The sequence below is a fragment of the Onychostoma macrolepis genome, chromosome 02 (assembly GCF_012432095.1).
Source record: "Onychostoma macrolepis isolate SWU-2019 chromosome 02, ASM1243209v1, whole genome shotgun sequence".
Taxonomy (NCBI): domain Eukaryota; kingdom Metazoa; phylum Chordata; class Actinopteri; order Cypriniformes; family Cyprinidae; genus Onychostoma; species Onychostoma macrolepis.
In genome coordinates, this window is record NC_081156.1 from 18747246 (window position 1) to 18775085 (window position 27840).

The following is a 27840-nucleotide window of genomic DNA, read 5'->3' on the forward strand; positions in this document are numbered from 1 at the left end:
TATACTGATACACATGCGTTTTCTTTCTCAACTCTTTATGTTAAGACATATGCCTAACCGGCTGTGTTTACTATGTTATTCGCCAAAACGCGCATTTTTTATGTAATTTTGTCTGTATTTATCCATCCATGCATAAAAACGCGGAAGAAAGCTCAATTTAGTATTCGTGCGGCTGCAGTGTGCGTGTGCGTGCGCGTGCGCTTCAGATGAGTGCGCAGAAAACTTCTCACACATTGCTGGACTGTTCCGCAAACATGACATTATGTGAAAATGTGGACAGTGCCAAAATAAAGGTGCCTATTTATACTACAGATATAGATATTTTACGCGTGGCATTGATGCATCGTATCGTCAGACATCCTATAGATGTATCGATCCATATCTTGCAATTTTGTTATACGAAAGTGAGTGAAACTTACAGAGCTGAATGGAAGTTGGAGAAAATAGTATTCTTCCAAATTTGTATTCAGATTTTTAAGATATGTATTCTTATATTACCTCTATATTATATTACTCCCATTGTTGTTGTGTTAGAAATATGAAATGAGTCATATCATACAGTGTATTGATCATTTGGTAATAAAAACCATATTTTTAGTTAATAAAAATGAAGAGTTTGTCCATGTCCCTTTAATGGCTGTCCACCCTATGGTATTGGGGAATCCTCCCCTTTAAGAAAAGGCCATCCCTTTAGTGACATCAGGAAAATAGATTTGTTGTCTCTTCAGTGGCGGGAATTTCAACGGCTGAGGTGAGTAAGTTGGTGACTTTTCACTTGACAAATTTTATTCGTATAAGTTTGCTTACTTGCTTTGCCAAAGCTTAACATGTCCACCCTGTCGGCATAAAATATGCCTGACATATTTATCTGAATGCAGTATTTTCAAAATATGTAAGTTTAAATATACCAAATTCTCTTCAACAACCAGACTAAATATTTAGCTATTATATCAATGTGATTGAGGATGTAATTATATTATTTATTATTATTGTTATATTATTTTTTTAATAACCCTTTTAAGGAAAGGGACATAATATCTTCCTGAAAATATAATTTGCATCTTAATTTTGCAATGAAAACGTATTTAACAGTAATGTATATGTCCATGACAGGGTGGACATATCTTATGGTATATTCTTCGAATAATGGCCCGTAATTATCTAAAAAAATGTGTAGGAGCTCAGCTAATATGTTTCTATAGTACTTGAGTGTCTACTATTTATGATATGACATAAAGTGTGAAATTAAAACCAAAATGTTTGAGTATTGTGAGGGTTGAAAGGCACTCTATGGTGATATTGACCTTTTTAATTTCTCTGAATGTATTGCTCTCTGTTTTTTGCTGCCTGAAACTCCTCCTTTTGTTGAGAAAGACTGCCAGCTCCACTGAGTGATCTGATTTATGTGTTCAGCAGAAAAATCTTACAGTTATATTTATGCTTATGTGTGGGATGAAAACAACCGGCCCTACGAAAACCTTTGTTAGGCTGATTTAGGATCATTTGCCGTTTTAAGCGTGTCACAGATATGCCTCGGGTTCCTGGCCTTTACCAATGTTTTTATTCCAAGATTTAATTCTTGAAAGTCATCATGCCTGCCGTGTTAAACCCACTGTCCTCATTTCAATGCCCTGGTCTGTAGCCAACACTGGTCTCTCTCCCCTCGCTCCCTCCTCCCAGTCAACTCCATCCCCAATCACAATCTTATGAATGGCAACCAATCAGAGCCTGCTCCCCTCTGCAAACTGCATCCTTGTCCAGCAGAGCAAGAAAGAAAGGATAGAGCAGGAGAGAGAGGGCTTTATGTGTGAGTGAGGGAGGGAGAGAGAGGCAGCTGGAGTCTCACACACAACTGTAGTCAGTCTTGGAATCTGAGCGCTGCCAAGAGGCGAGTACAGAAGCCAGTGTCGTACTTCCATGAGGATGACATGCTCTCAGAAGAGCACAGGAGTCTGTTTTGTTAAGGTAAGAGCCTTATGCTTCTTACTCTTCAGATAACGCCAGCTAATCTAAATAGCATGGAAAGAGCGTTGCAATTTTATTACTAGTTTGAAATTGTTGCTGTGGAACTGACAAGAGGCGAAACTCAAATCGAAATCGAAATACTTTGGAATGCTTCCTTCTGCATAGAATTGCATTTTTCCATGGTAACAACCTCATAATGGATTGCATTTTTAATGAAATAGATTTGAATGGCTTTTTCCCTCTGTCATAATGCCACAGACTTACCAGATCATATAATCTTACATGAAATGCCATGGACATTTGTGGACATTTGTAATCTATCTATCTATCTATCTGTCAATCTGTCTATCATCTGCTTAGATCTTGCATTATTATACTGTAGTCTTTTTATTTTATACTGTGTGCGTATATATATATATATATATATATATATATATATATATATATATATATATATATATTATAATGTATCAAACATATAATGTATAATTTATATGTAAACACAGTGTCTTGTCTAGTTAAACTTTACCACCCACAGGAGTCATGACTGCAGCTGAAGTTTCTAAAATCCTCCCTCTATCTCTATGCATTTAATCACCCTGTCGCTTTTTACAAGGAGGTGTGCACACGTGTTTAGAGGTCTGCGTGCTTGTTTGATCCTTCACATAAAACATATCACAGCCGACGAAGGGAAATTGCTTTCATGCACCGCTGTCTCTGATTGTGATCCTTAACCCGAGGTTTTAGCTAAAGCGGTGCAGATTCTGTAGTATGTTGGTATAGTTGTAACACTAAACCTGCATAAGCAGCGCTCTGTGTTTGAAAGTGTTCATGTAGGATATCCACGAGTGTTTTCCAGCTTTCATGTCAGTTGTTTGTACCACTTGCGAGTGTGGAAGTCAAATGCAAGACTGTAGACAAATCACTTTGAGTGCTGTATTGCCAATAAGGATTGATCCTTGTCTGTGTACCTAAAAATGTTCTTGCATATTGACTATGTAAACCATTCTTGCTAAACTTGAGTTTAGATCAGATTTTTCAGCTGAGCTTCTGAACTCAGCCAATATATGCAGACTGTGATTTATACATCTGACATAAACGCATAATGGCATGACTGTTTCACACAAATTAAAGTGCACACTTCCTCTGAGCCAGTGTCATATGTATAATTGCCTTTCAACACTGAGATAAATCATGAGATAAAGCCCCACATGCTTCCACTCTGGGAAGCTCTCTCTCTCTTTCCGTTTCTGTCTTCTGATACCATCTCCCTCTATTTCTTTCTGCCTCGAAATGCGAGGCAATTTGCCTCATAATGAGGTGAAAGATCCAACCAATGTATTTCTTTTCAGGGAGGTACTATAATCATATTTATGCCCTGACCTGAGGAAGTGACCTATTAAAATGCATTTTATGAGGTCAAGGGCTGCTCATCTAGCGTTCATTTGAATTCTAGTCACCAGTTAAACCCCTAGCAATGTTAGCCAGCATTTCCAGTATCCGCAACCGTGTACCACACAGCCCTCCCTTCTTCTTTGCCCTTCTCTGACAACACACATAATTTTTTTTAATCAGACAAGACCTCCGTCAGCTCCTGCCGTAGCTCACTTTTGAATTCATTAGATCCTCAGAGCCACACGAAATCAGAGAAAGTGTTCTGTCTAATAACTCAGGGTGTAAATGATTGCCTTGAGTCTGTGAACCTGGCAGAATCAAAGCCGATCCTCCAGGCAGGCAATCAACATGGTGCATATCTGATCTGTACCAAAGTTTCAAAACAAAGAAGACAGGGCATTAATATTGCAAGGGAGAGGCCAGCTGTGAGAGCCGTCCAGCATGAGGGATGGAGTGATGGGGAGATTCATACAGGGAGGAGAAGAGAGAAAAAGGTCTTGGGCTCCCCCAAGTGGTAACTGTTGCATCTGTGGCTTGTTGCTGGTGTCAAATTCTAGAGTATTGAATAAGAGTCCCTTAAATGTAAATGTTTCTCACTAGGACTTAAATATATGCAGTTATGTAGGTGAATTAAGCTGCTGTCTATATGGCAAGGACGGTCATGGGCATAAAAATCAGCATTTTTGCATATTCACCTGAATAGCACCAGAATTCAGGCAAAATGGGGGGAAAAAAACAAGGTATTATATGTCATTAGGGAGCCCAGATTTGGTTCCATGATAGCTTAGATACAAGGACTAAGCGTACTTGACTCGGAGCTGCGGGCATTAATGCTAATTCTCTAATTAATAGGTGATATATGGCACGTCCCGAGAGTGTATCTAATGCCCATCTCTCCCTTTCCCCGGCCAAATCACTGACCACTTATACCTTAAAATTCATGAGATGTCAAAGGCTGCTTATTATGCAGCGCACATCTAGGATTAATATTCTAATAAGGTTCATGGAAAGAGTTTAAATTATAACTGCAGCATTTAATCATAATAATAATCAAAGTGGATTACATGTTACAAAACAGAAATGGTTTTTATGCCGGCCAGGGGCAAGACGGGGAATTAACAAGGAATACACAGCACTTTATTAAACAATATCAAACAATCAAAAACATATTTAGACAGCTAGATGGCCACTGTTGTCATGCTGAATGATGAATATGACATGCAATTTCAAGAACTTTGCAAAAATGTGTTGAACTGGGAGGTATTTTAGTGAAAATTCCTTTCCTATTGACAGGAAAGTTGGTTGATTTGAAATTATTCTGTATAAAAACAAAGAATGTTGGAATGTGATGGATTTTCTGAGATGTTAGAGGTCAGCAATGAAGTGGGTGCTCTGGAATACTTGATTCTGATTGGTCAGTCGTGGCATTCCGTGGTCTGATACGTTTAAATAGAGTGAGAATTGAAAAATCCTATTCATTTTCAATATAAGAGAATTTATTTTTAAGAATAATAACTTATAAACCTTTAGACCTTGTAAGCTACAAGGTTAATCAATGGTATATGCTTTTGTTGAAGCTTATCAGCCCACTTTATTTCAGCATATTTTTCTGATTTCAAAATCCATGTTAAAAACTCATCTTTTCTCTTGCTCTTTTAACTTGCTCTTTCGTAACTGCATTTGTATATTACTTAAGTACAGCACAAACTGGTCAACCAAAGTTGTTTTTGAATGTGCTTTATAAAGAAATCAGAACTCAAAATTTATTTTGAAGTGAAGGTGGTTAACCTAAGTTGCTGGAAAAACTAGATTACTGCAAAAAGAAAATTGTGCCAAAAGAAAAAATTGCACTCATCTACTCATCCAAAGTCCACCTCAAACAAATATGCAACAGCAAATTTATATAGATATCCACTGATTTTAATTCCACATTGTTGTAGATCTTTACCTATTTAAATCCATTAAGTACAGAGTCTTGAACCTTTGAATTTTTGTCCGATTTTCAAAAACATTTTTCCTTCAAATCAAAGTTTGCAATGCTGTAATTCACCTTGTAGCTGGTTGGTTTGGTTCATGGCTTGTGAGGCATTTTTTCTGTTTTTAAATCCGTATTGGAAAAATACTTGGAAATTCCATTGCTTTGCCTCAGTTATTGTTTGTACTGAAAATAACCTCAGAGGATTTTAGTATTAATGTTACTGTAATAATGTTTGTCTCGTTGCTAGGCTGATTGTAATGGACTATTTTTGTCTTAGAGGAAGCTATGGGATAAACTATTTCAACTCAAATCAATATTTACTGTATACATATTTATTTATTTGGCATGTAGCCATGTAACCTGAAAGCTAAATTGGAGCCTGCTGGCCATGTTGAACACTGACATCTTTGCTTACAGCAGTTCAGTAATGTAATAGTGGCGTTAAATATCTCTCGGGACAGGCATTCAAACATTTAGCAACATTAAAACTCATGGTTTGCTACATTTAAGGAGATGCTCGTGAAAAATCCTCTCTAAAAGGTGAAAAGGAGGTGAGTAATGTTTCACTTAGTCCCAGTTAATTGAATGTATCGCACATCGGCTGTCATGCTTAAACACTCAGCCTGAAAGCTCAGGAATAAACACAGCGGCAGGCCACTCTGCCAGCAGCAATCACTATTTGAGGCAGGGAGCAAGAGCTTTTAGGTCGTGTGACCAGCATTTGAATCCAACCTTAGTCATTCTGTGACATATAATCAAGGTCTGTTATTGATCCCGCTACGTACGTTGATTTCTCTCGGCTCTGATGTAGCTATAACACCCGTACTATAGTACTCCCTCTGGAAATCGATTTGGATGTGGAACATATTAAGAGGACAAGGGAATAAGAAGATGACATTGGAATGAGAATCAATTTGTGAATAAGGGTTGTCACTTCATTCACTTGCAGACTTTGTTTTAATCATTGTTTGTGACTGCAGAAAAAAATCCACATGAGATGCGAACGTTATCTCGATCGATAATGATGCTGAGGGTCTTGACCGAATAACAGTCAGAGGTTGCGCTGGAAATAATTGGACTCTGTCACCATAACAGCCTGGGTTGTAAAATTTACTTCATATTTTTGGTTTCCCGTTAGCCTAATTATATTTGGTACTTATGCAAATGTAACTCCTAACATGAACCTAAACCCTAAAGTTAACCTGAGTACAGCATTGGTAGCAGATCCTGACAGATAGCAATATTGTTTGTAGCAACTGGATCTATTTCTTTGTATATGACTATTGACTAGGCCTATATTCATTTATTATTTTGCCATCCTTTTGTTTGAATAAGTTTGAATAAGGAAATATTTGATTTCATCATGTAATGTAGTGTACACAAGAATGTTTTGTATATTTGAATAAAAATAAAAATAAAATAGCCTATTTAATAAAAAGTAATTTTATTTTACATATTAGTTTACCCTACAAAAGTTGCTCAGCTAATGTATATGGTACATTACAAAACAAGTTCAAACCCCCTCCAAACAAGTTCAGTGCAAACCCTCCCCCACAGCAGATTCTAAAAATGTAACTGGTCATATCAATCACATTGCCATTCATTAAAAATTGAGCATTAGCATTAGCACGCTAAATTAAGGGTACACTATAACTTTTTTGTTCAAAATTTACATAATAAGCAAGTATATCATCAGTCCATATTCCAAAATGTGTTTCTGTCTTGCTTAACGGTATGCCTGTGATAATGGAATAGCCCAGTATCTGCGTGACTGAGTGGAAAATGATAAGCAACAAATCATTTCATGTCATTTTTTTTATATCATCTGGACTTAAGTAAAACATATCCAAAATAATTTTTGAAATATCTTATATATTTTGGATTTTATGAGTTTTATCTCCCAGTACACGTTGCCTTCTTTGGGTATAAAAAAAGGACCAAGTCATAAACCTGTTAACTGTCACTGGCCTACTTGCCAGTGCATGTTTAAAACAATTATATCCTATACTTAACCTGATCTAATGTTGAGAAACTATATATCATTCAAAAGCTTACGAACTCAAGATTCAGACTATGAAAACTATTTTGAAATCGGACCTTGTGTCACCATGAAAATGGTATTTTAAATTATTTTAGCGAGCTCCTCCCCTAGTGGGTGGTGTCAGGTTTTGTATTACAATAAGAGTGGAAAATGATAAGCAAAAAATCATTTCATGTCACTTTTTATATCATCTGGACTCATTCAAAATAATTTTTGTAATATTTGATATATTTTGGATTTTATGAGTTGTATCTCCCAGGTCACGTTGCCTGTTTAGGGTATAAAAAAAACAGCCCAAGTCATCAATAATTATATGATTTACTCATCTCCTGCTCCATCCCACCACCCAAATCCTGCACAGTTTAGCGCCATTCCTAAACAATCATATAATGTAATTTATACAACAAAATATAATGTATGTAATCCTGAAGACTTTTTTCAGATTTTTCAGATGTGCTTGATCAGGGTTGGAGCTAAACGCTGCAGGATGGTGGCCCTCTAGAAGCAGGGTTGGGCACCCCTGTTCTACCATAAAATTAGCTGTGTGAAACCCTACAAGAGAAAAATATAGTTAAAAATGCAAAGATGTAGTCAACTAAATGTAATATTATCCATTTTACATGCAAACATTAACATTTGCAAAATGTTTAAACTCAAAATATATAGAAAGGGGACTGTGTACAGCAGTGGCATAGCCAGAATTTACATTTTGGGAGGGCCTATCTTAAAATGAGGGGGCCGCTCTATATTACATGTAGGCTATAATGTCAATATTAAATGTGCATATTTTCAAGTATTTGTGCGGCGTGTGGAAGCTGATAGCAGCGCGCTTATACTGAATGACAGTTAAAGCCTGGTTTATACTCGCGTCCGCACGAGCACAGAGCTCAAGTTACTGCCAGAGGAATACTCGGACTGATTTAATTTTATTTTTAATACTATTTTGTTTATTTTTTCATTATATTTATTGTGATTAACCTCCCGTTCTTGTTCACAGTATAATGACATTCAATCGTTGCACGCAGTCAGAATATAACTCGATTAAAATGATCAAACTTATTTTTAATTATCGTCTATGGGCTGTAAATATTTCTTTATTTAAATCATAAAGTCAGCGCATGAAAAATGTATAAATTAATATACAGCCTTCAGTCATAAATAATGTTTTAAGCTTTGGCTAATTCTAATGATTTTTAATGTGATATGTTGTTTGTATAGTTTTATCGCTGTTCTGTAATGAAATAAGGTGATCAGACTGTGAAGAATTGCCTGTACACATACAGTATGGCTCGCGCTTAAGTTACGAAATACGCATCGGGATATCTTGATTAGAGGTCGACCGATAGTGGATTTTACCGATACCGATAGCTAGGTTGGACCACACTGGCCGATACCGATTAATCAACCGATAGTTTTCAAAATGGATACCGAAAGAAAGCTAGTGCTTTACTATTTAAAAAAAAAAAAAAAAAAAAAGCAGTAACCGTACTGAACCATGCATTGTAAATGAATAAAAATATTAATATTATTTACTATATTGATCATTAGAGTTATTTCATAGTTAGCTAATGTTAAAAGAAGAAACTTTAAAATGTAAAAAATGTAGCGTATTAGTTGCTAATAGTGAATGTTGAAATGAACACACTCTAACAAGGAACACACAGTTTTCATTAATGCTACGAATGGACTCTTATTGTTAAGTATTACCATTTAATTTCAACAGTCATACTTAAAGATGGCCATCTTTAAACATCTACACACTGCCATAGCATTAAAATTACATACATATGGATATTGTATGTGTACTCACACACTTATGCTTCTATTTTTTAACACTTGATAATTATCTTATAAAAAAAAAAAAATGTCAGTCACACACCGGAAAAAAAAGCACAGCGCTGCGTCTAGGAGAACTCAGAGGTATTACACACACACACACACACACACCAGACGCTTTGCGTTCAATTCAAGTGGCGGTCTAAAACAATTTATTTAATCCCCAAACGGACATAAGTTTGCTTCAAGAACGAACATAAATGAGCATAAATGAGTTTGAAGTTCGGTGTTTAAAAAAATAGAACACGTGGAAAGAGAAATCGCGATCTATTACAGCTCTCTATGAAGCATAGACTTTATTAGAGCCACAGAAAGACAAACGTTTTGCTGAAAAATGCACAATACATAATTTATAGCCTAGGGTGAAGTCATTATGTACATTCACAATGATTTGGGACAAATATAATGTAATTTAATAGAAAACTATGTGAATTGCGCTCTGTTCCGCGGTAGGCTTTTCTGTCGGCTGTATTTAAATGTGAGTCTGGAGTTTCCCGCTCTGTGCAGCGCGCAGTGTCACGTGTCAAAATAAACAACATGTGCTGTCAGCGATTTCCGCCTCTAGAGGCCGCTCTCGTACTGTATAATGCCAGCGGACCCTTCTCAGCCACTCCAGCAACGGTTGCAAACCGGAAAACTATCGGCATGGACACTATCTGCTCAACTATCGGTGCCGATGAATCGGCAAAACCGATGAATCGGGCGACCTCTAATGCCTAGTTCACACTGCACGATTTTCAAACTCGTCGGATCGCTGTTGTTTTCACACTGCGTGACTATCTGGGGTAGCATTCAGTCGCTGCTGTGTTCACATTGCACGATGGATCGGCGACAGGGCTTTCACATTGCACGATTTCACAATAGGAAGAATCACCGACAACTCTGTCTGATCCGCAAACCACGATCACAACAAAACACACGCGAGAAGTGATAAGGAAATAACGCGAGAACCTGCGTGTCAGACCGTTGTTCTCGAGCGAGACTGGAAGTATTAAAAATATAGCCAGCAAATTGTCTGTGCGCTGATTTCCAGCTACAAAAAGAAAGACAGATTATGCAGGAGGGAGATGCAGGGATTGTGTTCTGCAAAGAGTGGTAAATAATAATTTGCAGTAACTGTTATGCTGATGTTGCGGCTGGTCAAGCGTTTGTGCTCGTTTCTGTATGATATAATTGTACATATTAAAATACTGATATGGTCTATAACTCCTCACTGAACTTCCCTCTGCCCTGTATCTTAGTCTCTCATTGGCTGAAGGTCATCGTGATGTAGTTTTCAGTCAGAAATCATTGCACACAGCGTGATTGTGAATCGCCGACAGCTCCAGATATTTAGCATGCCAAATATTTCACAGGCGTCGGCGACGTGTCGGCGATTCCCTCAGATCGCGTCTGTGATAATTCACACTGCGCGATTGTCACTCACGTGAACGAGCTCCGATTTGCCTCCGATGTCGGGCATTTGTCGGCGATTTATCAAAACCTGTCGGCGAGTGAAAAATCGGGCTAAAATCGTGCAGTGTGAACTCGGCATAACATATTCCATTTAACACATTGGTTTCATAATACTCAATTAATTGTTGTAAGATTTGTGTCTTTAGAAGACGTATCTGTGCTGAAATCTACATGAATAATTCCACAACAATATAACAACATATCGCGCGCTCAAGTCCGTGATTTCAAATGTACAATGTTTTCAAATGTTTTCCAGGCGCGTCCGCACCCCATCGACATAAAAGCTCACGGTGCGTTTCCACTACAGCGTCAAATCTGCGCTCAGTGGCAACGCCATCTGGCAACGCTACAACCCCACTGCTTTGGGGCGTTGTCAAATTTAGGGCAGAGAACGCCTCTAAAAACAATGTTTACACCCTCTGTGCGTTTCCTCTTCCTCTTTTCACAGCGGCCGGCGTTTTTTAACTCGATATTTGCATAAATTTGAGCAATACCCAACATTTTTGACGCTCTCAGCCGCTCTGGCGGCAGACGCCAGGGGAGCGCAATCATAGCACGCAAGCTACAGAGCGCTTTGAAAGAAGGAGAAAGCGACGAGCCTAGCGGTTTCCACGCGTTTTTAGGCGCTACATGTGAACGGCCCCGCGCTACTATTTGAATCTTCCGCTTTTCGAACATGGAAGTGTGATAAAGTTTTTTTTTTAAGCCTCAGAAATCTGAGGGGGCCGGACATGTAAATGAGGGGGCCTAGGCTATGCCACTGGTGTACAGGGGGCCTAGAGGCCAGGAAGGCCTATACGGCTGTTCCCTAAGGGCCCCGGGCCCTGGAATGCGATTTCTACTGAGGGGGATCTGCTCTCCTTGATGTGATTTATATCCCCCATCCACCCCCCACCCCACTTCTCTGAGAGATTTTTTATCAAGGGGCTTCCACTTGTATTTTATGTGATTTCTGTGACTTCTGTGAATTTTCTGTGCATTTTCTACACCGCTTCCACCCCCCATAACCACCAGTGGGGAACGCCAAACACCCCCCACCAAACACCCCACACCACCCCTCACACACACCACCCCATACCACCCCAGAGGTCACAATAATGATATAACCAGAACTGGGGCCACAATTTACCTTGTGACACCATTCATTGTCAATACTGAGGATAATCCTTTTTATACCCTAAACAGGCAACGTGTCTCAGCATATTTCAAAATGCGATAAAAAACAACACGAACAACATATGTCTTCATTTTCTTTTTCAACATCTCAAGACAATGTTCACAATCAATACTAATAGTTGTATTGCATTTTTTTGCTGAAAAAAGTAAGATTAATATATGCCTACTTTCTACATTTTCTGAATGTCCAGCCCCATGGGCGGATGTGTTGGCTTTAGGTCAAACTGACAAAACGAGCACAGAAAATTTGAACCAAGTGATGTGACCCCCATAGTCCAAACAACCTCAACTATGATCATGATAACAGTATTGGATGAAAAATTCTTCCTCGTGCCTCCTACAAGAGACTAAAGAGTATGTATCTCGTGGTACACGTTGCCTATTTTAGAGTTAATCTTTGGAATAATGTGATAGCGAATAATTTTTAAAGACTTACCACCTAGACAAAAAATAAAATAAATAAATAAATATGGATAACAATGGTTAGGCATGTTTTAAATATGATTATAAAATCCATATGGCAAAAATGTTATTTTATCACATAAAAAAATTGTTTTGAATATTTATTATTGCACACATATGCATACGGACAGTCTAGTAGCAAAAATTGCATATTAGACAATATATATATATTTTTAATCAATCATAATGACAGACTGCATTTATTTATTTGTAGGCTACTGCTGAGACTACACTAGTGATGATAGAAGTGAGGCTTTTTGAAACATTGAAATAGTTGCATCGCAAAATGATTCATCTGATGATTAAAGCTCTATAAATTCAATAAGAACAAAGCAAAATATGTTCAGCTGTGTTCTGGAAAACAATTGCAAGTTCTATCATTAATCAGTAACCTAAAAATGTAATCAAATGACATAAATACCATTAAATACTAATGATCTGTGTTACTGTATATGTAGTCTTTCATTTTTTTTTTTTTATTCATCATCAAGGTTGTAAATAATAGAAAATTTTCGCTTAACAGTTGATAACAGTCTGTCCTGACCGTAACCCAGACCTGGCGTACTATGCCATCTTAGCGGTGTTTACCGATGAAGGCATTTCTGTTAATTGCATGGGCATGTTATATGCAAAGTTTTGTGTGAGGCTACATGTTTGATCTTCTGCGAATAGAATACCACATGAGGGCCCTGTGGGATACACTCCGCGAACAACAAAGGGATTACAGTGTAAGAAACGGGTGTTGCATCTTGACAAGGGCTGCAATGACCTCCAACACACTGTAACTTTTTTGCTTTGATTATTTTTTATAGGGAATCAAAGAAGGATCAAAGACGATTCTACAATGTCAGGGTTGCTGATGTTGCCGGCTACATCACTTTCAATTCAGCACTGCCCTCCCTTCTTAGCTTATTCATAAGGAGTCACTGTCGTCGTGCCGATCGATTGGCTGCAATGATAATGAATCACTTCCTTTGGCTGCTTCCACTGGTCTTTCCGCACCTGAGCTCTCCAGTCGTATTGCTAGAGAGGAGTGATGGAAATCTCTTTCACTGGAACCATCCGATGAAAGGAGATAAATTGGTGCTGCACAGATCCAAAAGGGACTGGATGTGGAGGCAGTTCTTCCTGTCGGAGGAATATACAGGAAGTAACTATCAGTACGTCGGCAAGGTGAGTGTCCATAATAACACAAGACCCAGAACGAGCCTTCTTGTCTTGCAAAACAGGGCTTGGAGGAGATGCAAATGCCTGATTTTTGCATTCCTTTTTCATTTTCCTGAGCTTTATATGGTTTGACACCGGATTTGAACACAGCACTGTGTGGCAGGCACTTTGAAAAACTTGATGCCATCATCAAAGAACATAAAGTAGCACAAATATGAATTACACACTCACTGAGGCATGAATATTCACAGAGGCAGAGAGACTGAAAGGGAACGAGAGTGGGAGAGAGTCGTTTTGAGACAGAATACTTTGTACCAGGGTTTAGTTTTTTACCACTCTCATTTCCAGGACAAAGTGGCTCCGCAGAGACCTGACAGGAATCAACAATTATGGGCTATTTCACTCACTCTTTTTCATTCCCCCCATTGACTTCCAACCCATCTGCAGTGGCTGTGTGAAGGAAGGGACTGCAATTCATCAAGCCGCAGTTCAGAGGCATGCTATATTTATGCCACATTAAACATGAAAGAGGAGTCCATACTGACATTCAGCAGCAGTCACTGTTATTAAAACACTGTCTGTGTTGTATACGTACAAGAAACATAGAATACGACAAAGAGGTCTAAAACTGTTATTTTTATTCTTCAATTTATAATTCTTGTTTAACACATATAGCACATACTAATAATGGCACCAAAAAACTTTTGGATGACTTGGTCAAGGGACCAACATTTTTGAACATTTTTCTGAACTTTGGGCATGCTAGACTAAATGCTTTTGATAGCGTGTTTGGCCTTTTTTTTTTTTTTTTTCAACGTGAAAGTATAAGGCACTTTCTATGAATGTGGAATACTTCCAAAACTTCATTAGCCTCTATAGATAAATAGCTAATGAAGTGCAGTGATTGTAACTTAAACAATACATCAATGTCGTCTTTATTTTCACACCAATACCTCAAAATATGATGATAAGAAATACCGGTTTGCAATATAAATTGGCCTAACAAGCTATTTTGTACAAATACCTGGAAGCGGCTAACACCGGAAGCCACGCACATTGAAGTTGAAGTATCGATCCTGAAGTATCAATATATCGATACTGATGCGAGTCTCAAAAGTATCAATACTCAAATAAAAAATATTGATTCTAAGGTGTGTTTTATTTGCCAGTGAAGAAAAATAAATAAAATAAAAATAATGTGTACAATATGCATTGAATTGAATATGAATGAATAATGAATAATCCATGTAAGTGAATAATTGTGAAGGATATTACTATTTTCCTGCTCATCTGAACACACGCAAATGTTGCAAGACAGAACCAATCAATCAATCACAGAGAGTGTTCACTCACTTTTGACAGTGCATTCAAACAGTGCTGCACTTTCTAAAAGTATCACAAGAAAGCATTGAAGCTTTTGGGAACAGCAGCCCAGAACAATGCTTATCAGAGGACAGGAAAAACACATTTGTTTGAGTTATATCACAATAAACAAGTTGAAATTGTAGACTACTGTACATAGTTTGTGCAATTACATTTATTAAAATTGAAAATTAAAAGTTCATATTGATCAAGTTCTTTTCTATAATACACTGTCAGAATGTTGAATTTTATCTGTGCAACAACATAGCAGTCCCTTATGAAAAATGAACCATGGTTGTACTAAAGTGGCCATAGTTCAACTATAGTATTTGTGGATTTACAATGTTACCAGTAAACATATTTTAACCATGTGTAAACATAAAATACAACCTAATAAGTTGCAATTAAGGCATACTGAATTTTAAAATGTGTTTCAAATATAAAGTAAAGTGGGTATTATTACCCATTTCACTCTTAGTAATTTAATAATATAATAAATGTCATAATTGAAAAGTGCAGTTTAGAAGTATTGTATCGGTATCGGTATCTGTATCTGTATCTGTATCTGTATCGATAATGATATCGACGATACTGGCCTTTAAAAGTATCAGTATCATATTGAAAACAAAATAAGTGGTATCGCCCATCCCTAACAGCCACATCCAGTCTTACATAAAAAATGAGGTGGAAAAGTAAGCAAGCAAACATAAAAGTGAACAAGTGGACACCGATACAGCTCTTGACTGAGAAGTAAGGAGATAAATTTAGCCATCATTTAATGTTGCGTAAAGGAATAAAGGGTTCAGTATTTGTATTCAGGTATTTATATTGTGATTTCTATTCTGCTCAGCTACAGTATTATGAATTGTGATTCGACCGGATTCTGGGATTCATTGGATTCATGATTCAATTCTAGAACGATTATGATACATTTATTTATCGTTGATTTATTTTGGAATTTAAATGCAAAACACTAGTTAACTATTCTGATTGCAGTCAGGTGACAGATGGATTTGGCTTAAAAAAAAATTATAAATTGCAACATGCAAGTTACTCACCTTTGCAATAATAGTAACTTCGGATTCCGTTTCAATGTAAGTCTATGCAGAAAAGGCTTTGCGGTCTTACTGAAATAAACCATTGTGATGGTAGAAGCGAACATTACATCAATTGAACCAATTGCATCACAAACTGATTTGCGATTCACTGTTTTAAAACTTTGCACGCCAAGGACGTCTGGTTATTTCCATATAAAATGCAACAAAGTGCAACTACAAAGGGTAGGGTAGGCGATTTCGGGAAAAGCTAGTGATAGCAAGTTAGCTTTGAAAGCATGAGATCCCACCCTCCCTGCGTAACCACTCTGCAAAGCCACGCCTCCCCCAAAACACACAAACGCGCTCAGGCAGACCAGAGACTAACCTGCGTTGGTGGAGGATTAAATGCAATGCTTTCAGATTACCTCATGTCTCATTCACCTGTGAGAAAACATTACAATACAAAGCACATAATATTACAATAATAGTGCCTTTCATTCTCGCTGGAATGCTCTGATGACATATCATGTCTGCGCAAACAGGTTGTGCAGAGGTATCCAAATACATATTTGACAGGCAGGCAGGACAGCCTACCGTAATGTTAGGACCGAACATTTTGATTGGATGAACATTTTATGGTCCTATGCCTTCCACAGACGATATAAATGCATATAAATAAATGTAAACCACTTAACTTAGTGATTGCTATCGGGATGTAAAGAGAATTTCAACCAGCATAACAAAAAGTGTTTTTGAACCAAATCACTTACCCTGCCTTTAAGCATTGCAACAGACATTTACTAAATTGAGTGCTTTTGAGAATGATAAGTGTGTGCAGCAAACACTATAAAGATAGTTGTTATGTTAGGCCAAATAAATAGTTTGCAGCATTCTGCTTTGTGATGTTTTCCTATGTCTTTCATTTGCCCTCTCTGTCAGTCAGTGAGGAAAACATAACGTGTTTGTTATGAGATCCTGCTGAGTGTGTTTGAAGGGTCAAGCTGGTGGAATCAGACCACTGGCTCTTTCTAAAAACAGCCTTTAGAGCCCAGGATAAATGCATTAAATGTCCATGACTTTGACCAGATGCTGGACCTGCATCTGCACACATAAACGCATGAAACACCTGCTTATTTGATTTTTTTTTAATTCATTGAAGCATGTTAGAACCCATATAGTCTCATCCCACTGGTTAAAATTTAATTAAGCATCAGACGGTGACAGTTGGACAGCTTTAGGGCAAATAAACTCATTTAAGGGAAACTAAATGACCCAACCAGTGGGATGTATCAGGGTGATTCTTCAATTAAGGGAACTCTTCTGTCCCCTATTAAGATTTTAAAGAAAGAGTAAATGACTTTGTCTGTTTTAATGATTTTTACCTAAAATTTAAGAGGGTTGAAATTAAAAATATTCTATTTTAAGGCTTGTTCATATACCCAGATTTTAAAAATTTCCTCTATAATAAATTAAATCATAAAAAGCAGGGAAAATCAAAAAAGTGTTCACAGTTTTTTCCATAACTTTACGTTTTATTTTACAATAAATAAACTATTGTATTATCTTAAAGTAAACAAATAGTTTATTTTACAAATCCAACATTTATTCACTGCTAGTTAACTTTTATAGATTTTGTTCCCCTCAAATAAAGTGTCATTATTATCACGTTATTTTATAACATCAAACATGTGTCAGAAGACAAAAATATGTTGAAATACTACAAAGCATTAGCGATTTGGTTTCTAACATCAGTCAATTTTAATGTAATACTATATAGAGGACAGTGATGAGATTTAGATTCATGAGTTTATTCTAAGTGGCAGGATGACAGTAAGAACAAAGATGGCAATAAATACAATTCTGATTAGTATTATTACTATTAAGATGAAAAGTCATGGAAATCAATAGTGTTCTAAAAGGTCTAGGAACATTTTGTATTTTTAGAAATGCAAATGGAAATGCAATGAAAATGCAGTGGTAAAAACCGACTAAAAGCTTCATTAGTATTTAATGGAATATGTTCTGAAGACTTGTACTCTTAAGACTGTGGCTTTTATGAGTTTCTATTGTCCCTAGAGAGCTTTCCCTCCAAAAGATGATTCTTCTAAGCTGCTAACCATGATTGAAAACAAGTCTAGCTGAAGTCCACTGGTTAATAAAACATGACAGCATATCATATTAACATTTTGCTGAAGGAAGGACTTTATGTTACTCTACTAGTGTCTGATTAAAGTGTATGATTTGAAAATATCCACAAATGATGTGCCAAATATCAAATCTGTGCATTGCAACAAAAAACTTGGGTTAAGTCACAGTCTGCTTTCTGTCCGTGCAGCTTCGTTCAGACAAAGACAGAGGGGATGGAACTGCCAGATACGTTCTCTCTGGGGAAGGAGCAGGCACAATTTTTCGTATCGATGAGAAGTCTGGGGATTTACATGCTACACAGAGACTGGACAGAGAGGAAAAGGCCTCTTACACACTGCAGGCCCAGGCTTTCAACAAGATCACGGGCCTCCCTCTGGAGCCTGCCACTGAATTCATTGTCAAGATACATGACATCAATGACAATGAGCCCAAATTTACCAAGGCTGTCTACGCTGCCAGTGTACCTGAAATGTCAGACGTCGGTGAGTGAATGAAAATTACTTTTTCTCCCGGTGTTTTTATTTGAAGTGCATTTACCTCATTCTGGAATACTGCACCAGGGTGTGATATTCCTGTCACTGCAGTGTTTTTAAGGTCATGGATGTCTCAGTGCCATTGGTTTTTCAACTTTTATTTCTTCAATTCTGACAAGTATTTGGAGCTTGTAGTGTTATGGAGTGGAGCATTTAGACAACAGTTGACTTTCACGTTTTTGCTTGTTTTTTTTTTAGGGTTATTTTGTTTCAGCTTTGATTTAAGTATTTATCTTGTCTTGTTACATTTTTTTTTGTTTTGTTTTGTTTTGTTTTAGGGCTGTTTTGGCTTTGATTTAAGTCTTTATCATGTTGACCTATCATGTTATTCAACATTACTAGGGGAAGATTTAAACAAATGTGAGTTAGACTTTGACAAAAAAATTGTTTTGGTTTGTATTATTAAGGTTGTTTTGTTTTGCCTTTGAATGGCTCTGCATGGTTTATTTTATTTGATTTTGGTGTGTCCCTAAATTGAAAAATGAATAGAAAATAAAAACAATAAATAAATGTTAGAGTCCCACATAAGTTTTTTTTTTTTTTTTTTTAAACCCTTTGTTCAGACAGGAGAATTTGGTGCTCTCAAGAGCTATTGAGACCATAACAAACTAGGATAAAATGCTAAATGAGTACTGGCATTTTCTTTTTATTATTTGGTGTTTGTTGCCACATAAGAAAATATAAATATGTATAGCAAATAAGATTAGTACCATGGTTCTATTAATAATCAGAAATAACCATATTACCTAAACATTGCAGTTTTCTAGGAATGCACTTTTAATAACGCATGCTGCAGGTAGTCAAATGCAAATATATGTAAACACTAAAACCAGTGCCCGCAAGGCACTGCCTCTCTTGAGTCCTGATGTAGCGTCTGATGGAAGATATTCTATTTGCTCATCTTATCACATTTTCTATTTACATCTAATTCCCATTCTCACATCATCTATCACCACTGTCTCACACAATCAGTGGCTCTGTGCTAGCAGTGACACTGCACCATACATATTCACAGCGCATGAATATTCAGGAGATTCATGCTGCTTCTCAGTAATATCATAATAACCTCTGGTTATCCCATTTCCAATCAAGTCAGTCCTCAAGCAGTGAAGCAGTCTGTTTGGTATCGTCTCCCCAAAGAAAATCTAATGATGCTCTTCCTTCTCTGATATGGGTTCTCATGTTCAACTGGAATCTAATATAAGGGACTGTACATCTTATTTATGAAATTATTGCCCTCAATCAAGGGGAAAGTGTCATCATATTATGAAGCACTCATTACCCTCTGACACACAACCCTAGGACAAAACCAATTCCATCTGTGTTTTCCAATTTAAGGAATTGTGGTAAATCTAGGTTGGAGGCACTGTAGCCTTTGAACCATAATGAATGCTAATAATTTGGTTCTGAAAACAAAGCAACGGGCCCAATTATTTGTTTTATTTTCATGACTGTACCCCTTGATAATAAATTTATTGAGAGCTTGGTTCTTCACATTTGAGAAATTTAATATAATATAAATGTATTTCCAAGCACAATCCTTCCTCCGAAAAAGTATTATATAGAGGCTAATCGGTTTAATCTTAATATTAAAGAGACTGTATCTTCTCCACTGCTACCCAAAGGAATATGTTATTGCTCTGAGGTTGGTCTTTCATAGTTCTGCAGACTCAGTTATGTTCTCAATTATGCTTGATTGAAATATTGACTTTGCCTCAGATGCTTATCCTAAAATGCCTATAAGGAGAAATAAATATTGGCATGTGGTATGTCAATACATTTAATGTATTTAGGTTTTAGAATAATTTGATGAGAAGTATTAGAGAAATATAATTAAGTTACTGATCGCAGACTTTGGTATTTTGACAAATCTGTGGACATTTTATTTACACTGTTGATGTTACACTGTTGACTGTCAGCATACGAGAGAAGGAGACTTAATCAAACATCTCCATTTGCTCTCCTCTCCATTCTCAAAACTCTTCTTTCTTTCTTTTTTATAGGGACTTTTGTAATAGAAGTCAATGCCACTGATGCAGATGATGCCACGTATGGGAACAGTGCCAAACTCGTGTACAGCATCCTGCAAGGGCAGCCCTACTTCTCTGTGGAGCCCGAGACAGGTGAGTCCTCCAAACATCTTGTTGAAAACATATTCTCTGCTGACATACCACTACAATGTATGCCTGAGGCTATTTGACAAAGTGAGGCAGGGATGTGACTTTTTATGTGGTATGTCTGAAGCATAAAGATCACACACTGCTGCACCTGGTTAACACATTCAGCTACAACTAGAATATTTGTTTTACACGAAATGGAATAAAACTTTGAAATGGAACAAATTACTATGCTAGGCTTGTTTTATTACTTTTGCTTTTGGAAGAATGGAATTTAAGTTTGATAAATGTTGCAATATAAAGGTTATGGATGCAAAATATTAAGATGAAGGTATAAACACAAACCCAAGCAGGAAAAGAAAGTACTGGCCCTTTAAGAAAGTATAGTGCTGTAAAACAAACAAAAATTGGATTAGATAAAATATTAAGAAAAATGGAAGTATACGTTTCTGTTTAGTATGCAGATGGTTACCCGGAACTGCAAAATAGCTGTCTTGCATTAAATTGTGAAAAATTTGCGGAAAAATGAATGAATATGTACATGCTTTGAATAAAAAGTAATAATATATCATAATAAATGAAAAAGTATATGAATGAATAGGTATGATATGGACTATTTATTTTATTACTAATATATACATCATGTGTGTATAGAGAGAGAAATAGATTTACATTTTCATTATGTTAGTGATATTACAATATTATGTTTTCCTGCTTGTTGGTCATCCAATGTTTTTCTGTGCAGGAATTGTCAGAATAGCCCTTTCCAATATGGACCGAGAAGTGCGCAAGGAGTATCAGGTGGTTATACAAGCCAAAGACATGGCAGGACAGATGGGTGGTCTGTCTGGAACCACCATGGTCAACGTCACCCTTACAGATGTTAACGACAGCCCGCCACGTTTTGCTTACAGTAAGATATCACTAAATTATAAGTGCTTTTAAAGTCAACGTGAATTGCAACCCATCTACCGTTTGAATTGTATTTCTGACATATTGTGTTTCTTGAACTGTGAATTTCCAAGTGAGATAGAGTATTCAGCCAGAGAAATGTAAAAATTATATGGAGCTAAAATAAATGTGAGTTCACTTAATTAGTTGTTTGCTATTGGTTGGCATTTTAGATAAGCTAAATTCTTGCATGGCCAAAGTGACATCAGAAGAAAAGGCTTTTCAGAGGAAAGGCAAGTTATTCGATTTTGATTAAAATATAATGAGGACCATTTCTTTTCGTCAAGAATAACACGCAGCAATGAAAATACATCTAGTATTGCGCATTAAGAATGCATTAAGTAATTAAATAGGGTAAATCTTGACTTTAAAAAACCACGAAGGGCTTAGAATTAAGACTAAAAAGGGCATAAAATTGTGTTTATATGGTTGAAATGAACATAACCTCTTTCATTTTCAAGGTTCTTACCACCTAAGCACTTATGAGTCAGCAGAAATCGGATCAACTGTGGGTCGAATCAAAGCCAACGATGGTGACGAGGGAGAAAATGCTGAAATGAAATACAGAATTGTAGATGGAGATGGCAAAGAAAATCTCGATATAATAACAGATGAGGTAACCCAAGAGGGTGTTATCGTTGTCAAAAAGGTAAAACCCTGTAACAGTGTTTATGAATATGTTATGATTTATAACGCTATGAAAACAAACACACTTCTTGATCTTCATCCAGAAACTGGACTATGAAAGCAAGCGTGTTTACACAGTGAAAGTGGAGGTGACTAACACACACCAGGACCCCAACTTCACTGATCTGGGCCCATTCTTAGACACAGCCATCATCAAGGTCACGGCCAAAGATGTAGATGAGCCTCCTGTCTTCAGCAGGCCTCAGTATGTCTTTGAGGTCAACGAGGACACACCAAAAGGAATAGCAATTGGAACTATTACAGCCTGGGACCCTGATGCCACACATTACCCAATCCAGTGAGCATTTGAAATATTTAATTATTCAACAGTTACTGCAGGGAATTCACTAAAATGATTTGCACCCACGGTAGCATACGGTAGTTTATTTCCACACGATCTCTACACTGCATCCGATTCTCTAAATAAATTATGCAAATCAGATAATGGCACAAACACGCCCCCAAAAATCTGTTGAATGCAATTCCCAATCTTGCAGACTGGTTTTGCTCCAGGTTCTGGAAGATGCAGCACACTACTGCAATCTGACATCATTTAGTGCCTGAATCAACTCTTTAAAATGACAAAAATGCACTCGACTGTGTTTGGATATATGCGCAGTGTTCGCTCTTCTTCTTTATTTGATTATCATTTGATGAATTGCTGATGCAGTGATGCCTATAAATTTACACAGACACCAATAGTGCTGACTTTTGGTGTGTAAGGCGCAGTCTATAAGCCTAATTTACATAGAAAAGATTTGTTTGCAGTGAAAAGATATGCATGTCACAGTGCTACATATCGAAGATTGTGCTTGGTAAAACTGGATTATGAAAGGTTAGTAAAGGAGACTAAAACAAAAATGAGGTGCAAATGTTTAGTGAATTTGTCACATATATATTTACAAATTTAAAGTTGTTTTGTACAGTATAGCAACATGTCACAGTAATGCCCACTATTGGCTCTGAGAACTTGAAAAAAATAAAAAATCAAGTGACTTGTGCTGAATGGGTAAAAAAATAATACAGATTTTAAGAAATAAATCTCATGTGAGAAAATCACCATGATAAAAAATAAAAGCTGAGAAAGGCAGAAAGTGTGAAATATCACAAAGTCACAATTCATTTAAAGTAGATCAATTACAGGACATTTTATTTTCAGTTAGGCAATATAAAGTTGCAATTATGACTAAATAAAGTGGAAGTCGCCTTATTATTTTTATGTATTTATTTAGAGGCTGAAATGGGCTTCTATAATGAACAGTTCTATAAAACAAAACATCTTTCTTGAGAGAGAGAGAGAGAGAGAGAGAGCTCATTTACAATAATTCCCTGGCAGTTGGTCTTTGTCTAATCTCATCCAGTTTATAATATGCAATGCCAGCCCTTCTTCACATTTCAGGGAATGTCAATGACTGTTTCAGTTATTTTTATTTCATTCTTAAACCTGTCCATAGATATGCAATAGATCAACACACAGACCCAGAGAGACTCTACCACATCGACCCCAAGAATGGATCCATCACAATTCTTAAGTCTCTTGACAGAGAAGTGTCAAAGTGGCACAACATCTCAGTCCTGGCCAGTGAAATAAGTAAGTAAACATATGCATACAGATAGCCTGGTGACACATCATATATACATATATAAACTGCCTACATTATTCCTCTAGATAACCCTCATCAAAGAAGCCGTGTTCCTGTCTTGATAAAGGTTTTGGATGTGAATGACAATGCACCAGAATTTGCCATGATTTATGAGACATTTGTGTGTGAGAATGTCAAAGCTGGGCAGGTATTTATACTTTAGGTTTGCTTATGACTGTTATGAAGGTATCATACAAATATGAATGCTATTTATATAAATTGAAATGGTTCAAAGTCCTATCTACCATTCCAGCTCATACAGACTATCAGTGCCATCGACACAGACGATCCTCTTGTGGGTCACAAATTTGTATTCAGCTTGAGTTCAGTGAATCCAAACTTCACCATCTTTGATAATGAAGGTGAATAAATCTTTCCTTTGACGTTTCAATCTCGAATCTTATGGAAAATGCATGTGTTTAATCTTCTTTTCTGTTTTGGCACCAACAAAAACAGCTTTATTTTTGCTGTTGTTTGACTCAGCATGAGATAATATCTTCAGCTCTGACTGTTTGAATGTTCTCTTAACCCCCACCTCTCCCAAAGATAACACAGCCAGAATCCTGACCAGAAGAAGTGGATTTAACAGGCGTGAAATGAGTGTCTACTATCTGCCAGTAGTTATCTCCGACAGCGACTACCCCATCCAGAGCAGCACCAGCACGTTGACCATTCGCGTGTGCAGTTGTGACGCCACTGGCAACATGCGTTCCTGCAGTGTTGACGCGTTGCTGCTCTCTGCTGGCCTCAGCACTGGGGCGCTAGTGGCAATACTTCTCTGTATCCTCATCCTGCTTAGTGAGTTTATGCCAACCGGTTTTTTAGAATTCACATCATAACCCAAGGCAGGCTTATTATAGTTTTTATTTATTTATTTCTCAATTTAGTTTAGTGTTCCTTAGTTTCCATCACCTTTAGTTTTAGATTCGCCAAGTATTGGTTTTCTGGTTTCAGTTTTTATTTGAGTTTTTCAGTATTTATTCTAGTTTTAATATTTTAGAACTTACAAAGTTAAAATGTTTATTTTTAAAACCTCTTTAATAGTGTTAATTTTCTCAGCACAGTCTAGTATTATTGCAGTCTAGTGGTAATTTCACATTAAATTCAGGTTGTAAATGATTAAAGTTTTACAATACAACATATCAAAACTAATACTGTCGACTGATATTGAGTAAATCCTTTTTAGTTTATATCAATAGTTTAATAGTAATTTACACTCAAAATTCAGATTAATTTTTTTTTTTTTTTTTTTTTAAATAATAAATAATATTTCACGAGTTCGTGTGGCCATATAATCTTAGCATTAGTGGTAAACAGATTTGGCTTGATGTCCGCAATGGAGGGCTCAGAGAGACTATTCTACTCGAGCTCCGATAGCCCCCCTATAGACAGAAGGATAAAATCATCAGGAGTGATGAAAATGCATTTAGTTTTGTTTTGTTTTTCCCCAGTATTGCTTATTTTAAATGTATTTTATTTTAGTTTAGTTTAATTTAGTTAATGAAAATGTTTTCAATTGGGTTTCATCTCAGTTTTCATTAAATTCATGATGTAAATAAGCAGTGACAAATATTTTCTTCCATATTGTGGCGAACATCTGAGTGAAATAGATTAACCAAAAAAAAAAGAAAGAAAGAAAATCTGATTGAGAGCTTGTGGTTGATTGTAAAGGGCCAAGCTTTAAGCAGACTTGTGATTGGAAGTGATTGGAGAAGTCCTGAATACGTCACCAGAACTGGAAGATACATTTTGATTAAAAATTACAAGCTAAAAATGGTAAACAAATTAAATGTATGCATGGATGAATTCTTCTCAATAAGATAAAAAAAATGTATTTACAAAATAGATAGGGTGAATTTGAACAAAAACAACACTGACCAAGGCGTATCTCTTCACTCTTTTCCAGTGATTGTGGTGCTGTTCTCGGCTCTTAAGAAGCAGAGGAGGAAGGAACCGCTGATCATCTCCAAAGAGGATGTCAGGGATAACGTAGTCAGCTACAACGACGAGGGCGGCGGCGAGGAGGACACGCAGGCTTTTGACATCGGCACGCTGCGCCACCCGGAGGTGATCGAAAGCAACAAGCTGCGCCGAGACATCATCCCCGAGATGCTATTTCCCTATCACAGACCTTCACCCATGAAGGAGTGCGCGGATGTCAGAGACTTCATTATTAGCAGACTGCAAGAAAACGACACAGACCCTTTCGCGCCTCCCTATGACTCTCTCGCCACTTACGCTTATGAGGGCAATGGATCAATTGCTGAGTCACTGAGCTCTCTGGAGTCCTCTGTGACTGAGGGAGACCATGAATATGATTACCTCTCTAACTGGGGCCCGCAGTTTAAAAAGCTCGCTGACATGTACATCGGGAAGGATACGGGAGTTGCCAACTAGGCTGCCGTTCAGTGACATTCATATTCTCTGTATGTACGCTCGGATCTCACTCTGAGGCATAACTTGAAAGAAAGAAAAAAGGATACTTCACAAGTCCTCTTTCTTTGATTTCTACCAACACAAGCTGAATTTCACTTTTATGATGGATTTTTTCGTGGACGGTGTTGTGGTAAGGTGATTTTGTGTTAATAGGAGAAGTTATGGTGATTTTGTTTTTTGTTTATTAGAAGAAAAAAAAGAAAAACTTGACTGAGAAGCAAAATGAATGGAGGATTTTGTGACTTTAAATACATGGACAGTGACAAGACTGCTTCCGTCTTGTAACTGATTGTAAAGGACTCTTCCCTGTTCCTCTTTCTTGATGATGGTGGCGTATCCTGCATCACAAATCACATTGTGCTACATTTTTGCTTCCATTTATAACAAAAATAATTTATGAGAAATTATGTTTCTTAAAATTATTCAAATGCAGGTTTTTTTTGTTGTTGTTGTTGTTGTTGTTGTTTTTTTTTCATTTGATGTGTTTAAATGAATAGTGCACCCCTAGACAAAAAATCTCCAAATTTATTTCCTTACAACTTTCTTTCTTTGTTGAAACACAATTTTTGTTTTTAAATTCAGTTACAGTGAAGCCTTCAAGCCTCAGAAAATATGCAAAAACATTATAAAAATGTCTCTATAGAACTTGTGAACTATATTTCATGTCATTTGATTCTTTGTGTGAACATAAATTTGAGTCCATCTTTAAGAATTTGAATCATCTTCACAAAATTTAATTTTGAAAGATTAATTCACAAATTAGATCGATCCATTTCCCAAAATCTACTCACTGGCTCAATTTAGGAAAGATTATTTGTAAATAATGTTTAAAATTTGGTGTATATCTCACACAAAGCTAATGTTTGACTTCAGAAGTCTTATAATGTCGCACACAAGTAATGTATGGATTATTTTATGGTGCTTTTGCTACCATTTTTGCATCTTGAAAGCTTCCGTTCTCATTCATGGTGATTAAATGGAACAGAGCAATTAGGAAAGTCTTCAGAATTGATGTTCCACAGAAGAAAGTAGGCTATGTCATACATGTTTGGAACGATGTGATGGTGAGTAAAGAATTAGAATGTTAATTTTTGGCTGTACTGTCTCTTTAACAGGACTTTCCATAGAGGGATTTCTGTTATATTGTCTACATTTAAATGTGAGTGGAAAAATGTTTCATCACAGACTGGGCCTCTCTACACATCTTGTGAAGTGCTCCCTTGTTGAAACATAATTGCAGCATTATCATTACAGCACTGAAAGCTTACAGAGGAACAGGGGAGTATTTCTACATCTGTATGAGATGTAGTTCAATTCAACTTCATTTGCTTGTGTGAAGTTTGCTTAATTTGCAAAACTGCAGATTACACTGAAATCAAACAGGAATGCTGCAGTACACTGAGCTTGTGTGAAAGAATGTTGTCAAAGTGTTTTATATTCACATTTTTTAA

At 36.8% G+C, this 27840-nt stretch overlaps 1 protein-coding gene across 3 annotated transcripts; it reads left to right on the forward strand.

Annotated features, from left to right (window-relative positions):
• Positions 1-666: 666 nt before the first annotated feature.
• Positions 667-27805, forward strand: cdh10a (cadherin 10, type 2a (T2-cadherin)). 3 transcript variants are annotated; one of them, XM_058798715.1, is made up of 12 exons: positions 667-751; positions 13121-13481; positions 18210-18504; positions 20559-20678; positions 21418-21585; positions 22085-22272; positions 22355-22608; positions 23765-23901; positions 23980-24101; positions 24207-24315; positions 24500-24751; positions 25860-27805. In XM_058798715.1, the coding sequence occupies exons 2-12, from the start codon at positions 13263-13265 to the stop codon at positions 26348-26350; spliced, it is 2355 nt and encodes a 784-aa protein (XP_058654698.1). In that variant the 5' UTR covers positions 667-751; positions 13121-13262; the 3' UTR covers positions 26351-27805. The 3 variants fall into 3 exon arrangements, with proteins under 3 accessions (XP_058654698.1, XP_058654689.1, XP_058654706.1); XM_058798706.1 differs by lacking the exon at positions 667-751 and adding an exon at positions 1883-1965; XM_058798723.1 differs by lacking the exon at positions 667-751 and adding an exon at positions 12907-13036.
• The last annotated feature ends 35 nt before the right edge of the window (positions 27806-27840 follow it).

What these genes read in the sequence shown, in the direction of transcription:
- cdh10a (XM_058798715.1), top strand. Translation starts at nt 13,263, where the DNA reads ATGATAATGAATCACTTCCTTTGGCTGCTTCCACTGGTCTTTCCGCAC. An exon ending in ACCTGAAATGTCAGACGTCG is followed by an intron (nt 18,505 to 20,558) that starts GTGAGTGAATGA and finishes TCTTTTTTATAG; the next exon opens with GGACTTTTGTAATAGAAGTC. An exon ending in CTCTGTGGAGCCCGAGACAG is followed by an intron (nt 20,679 to 21,417) that starts GTGAGTCCTCCA and finishes TTTTCTGTGCAG; the next exon opens with GAATTGTCAGAATAGCCCTT.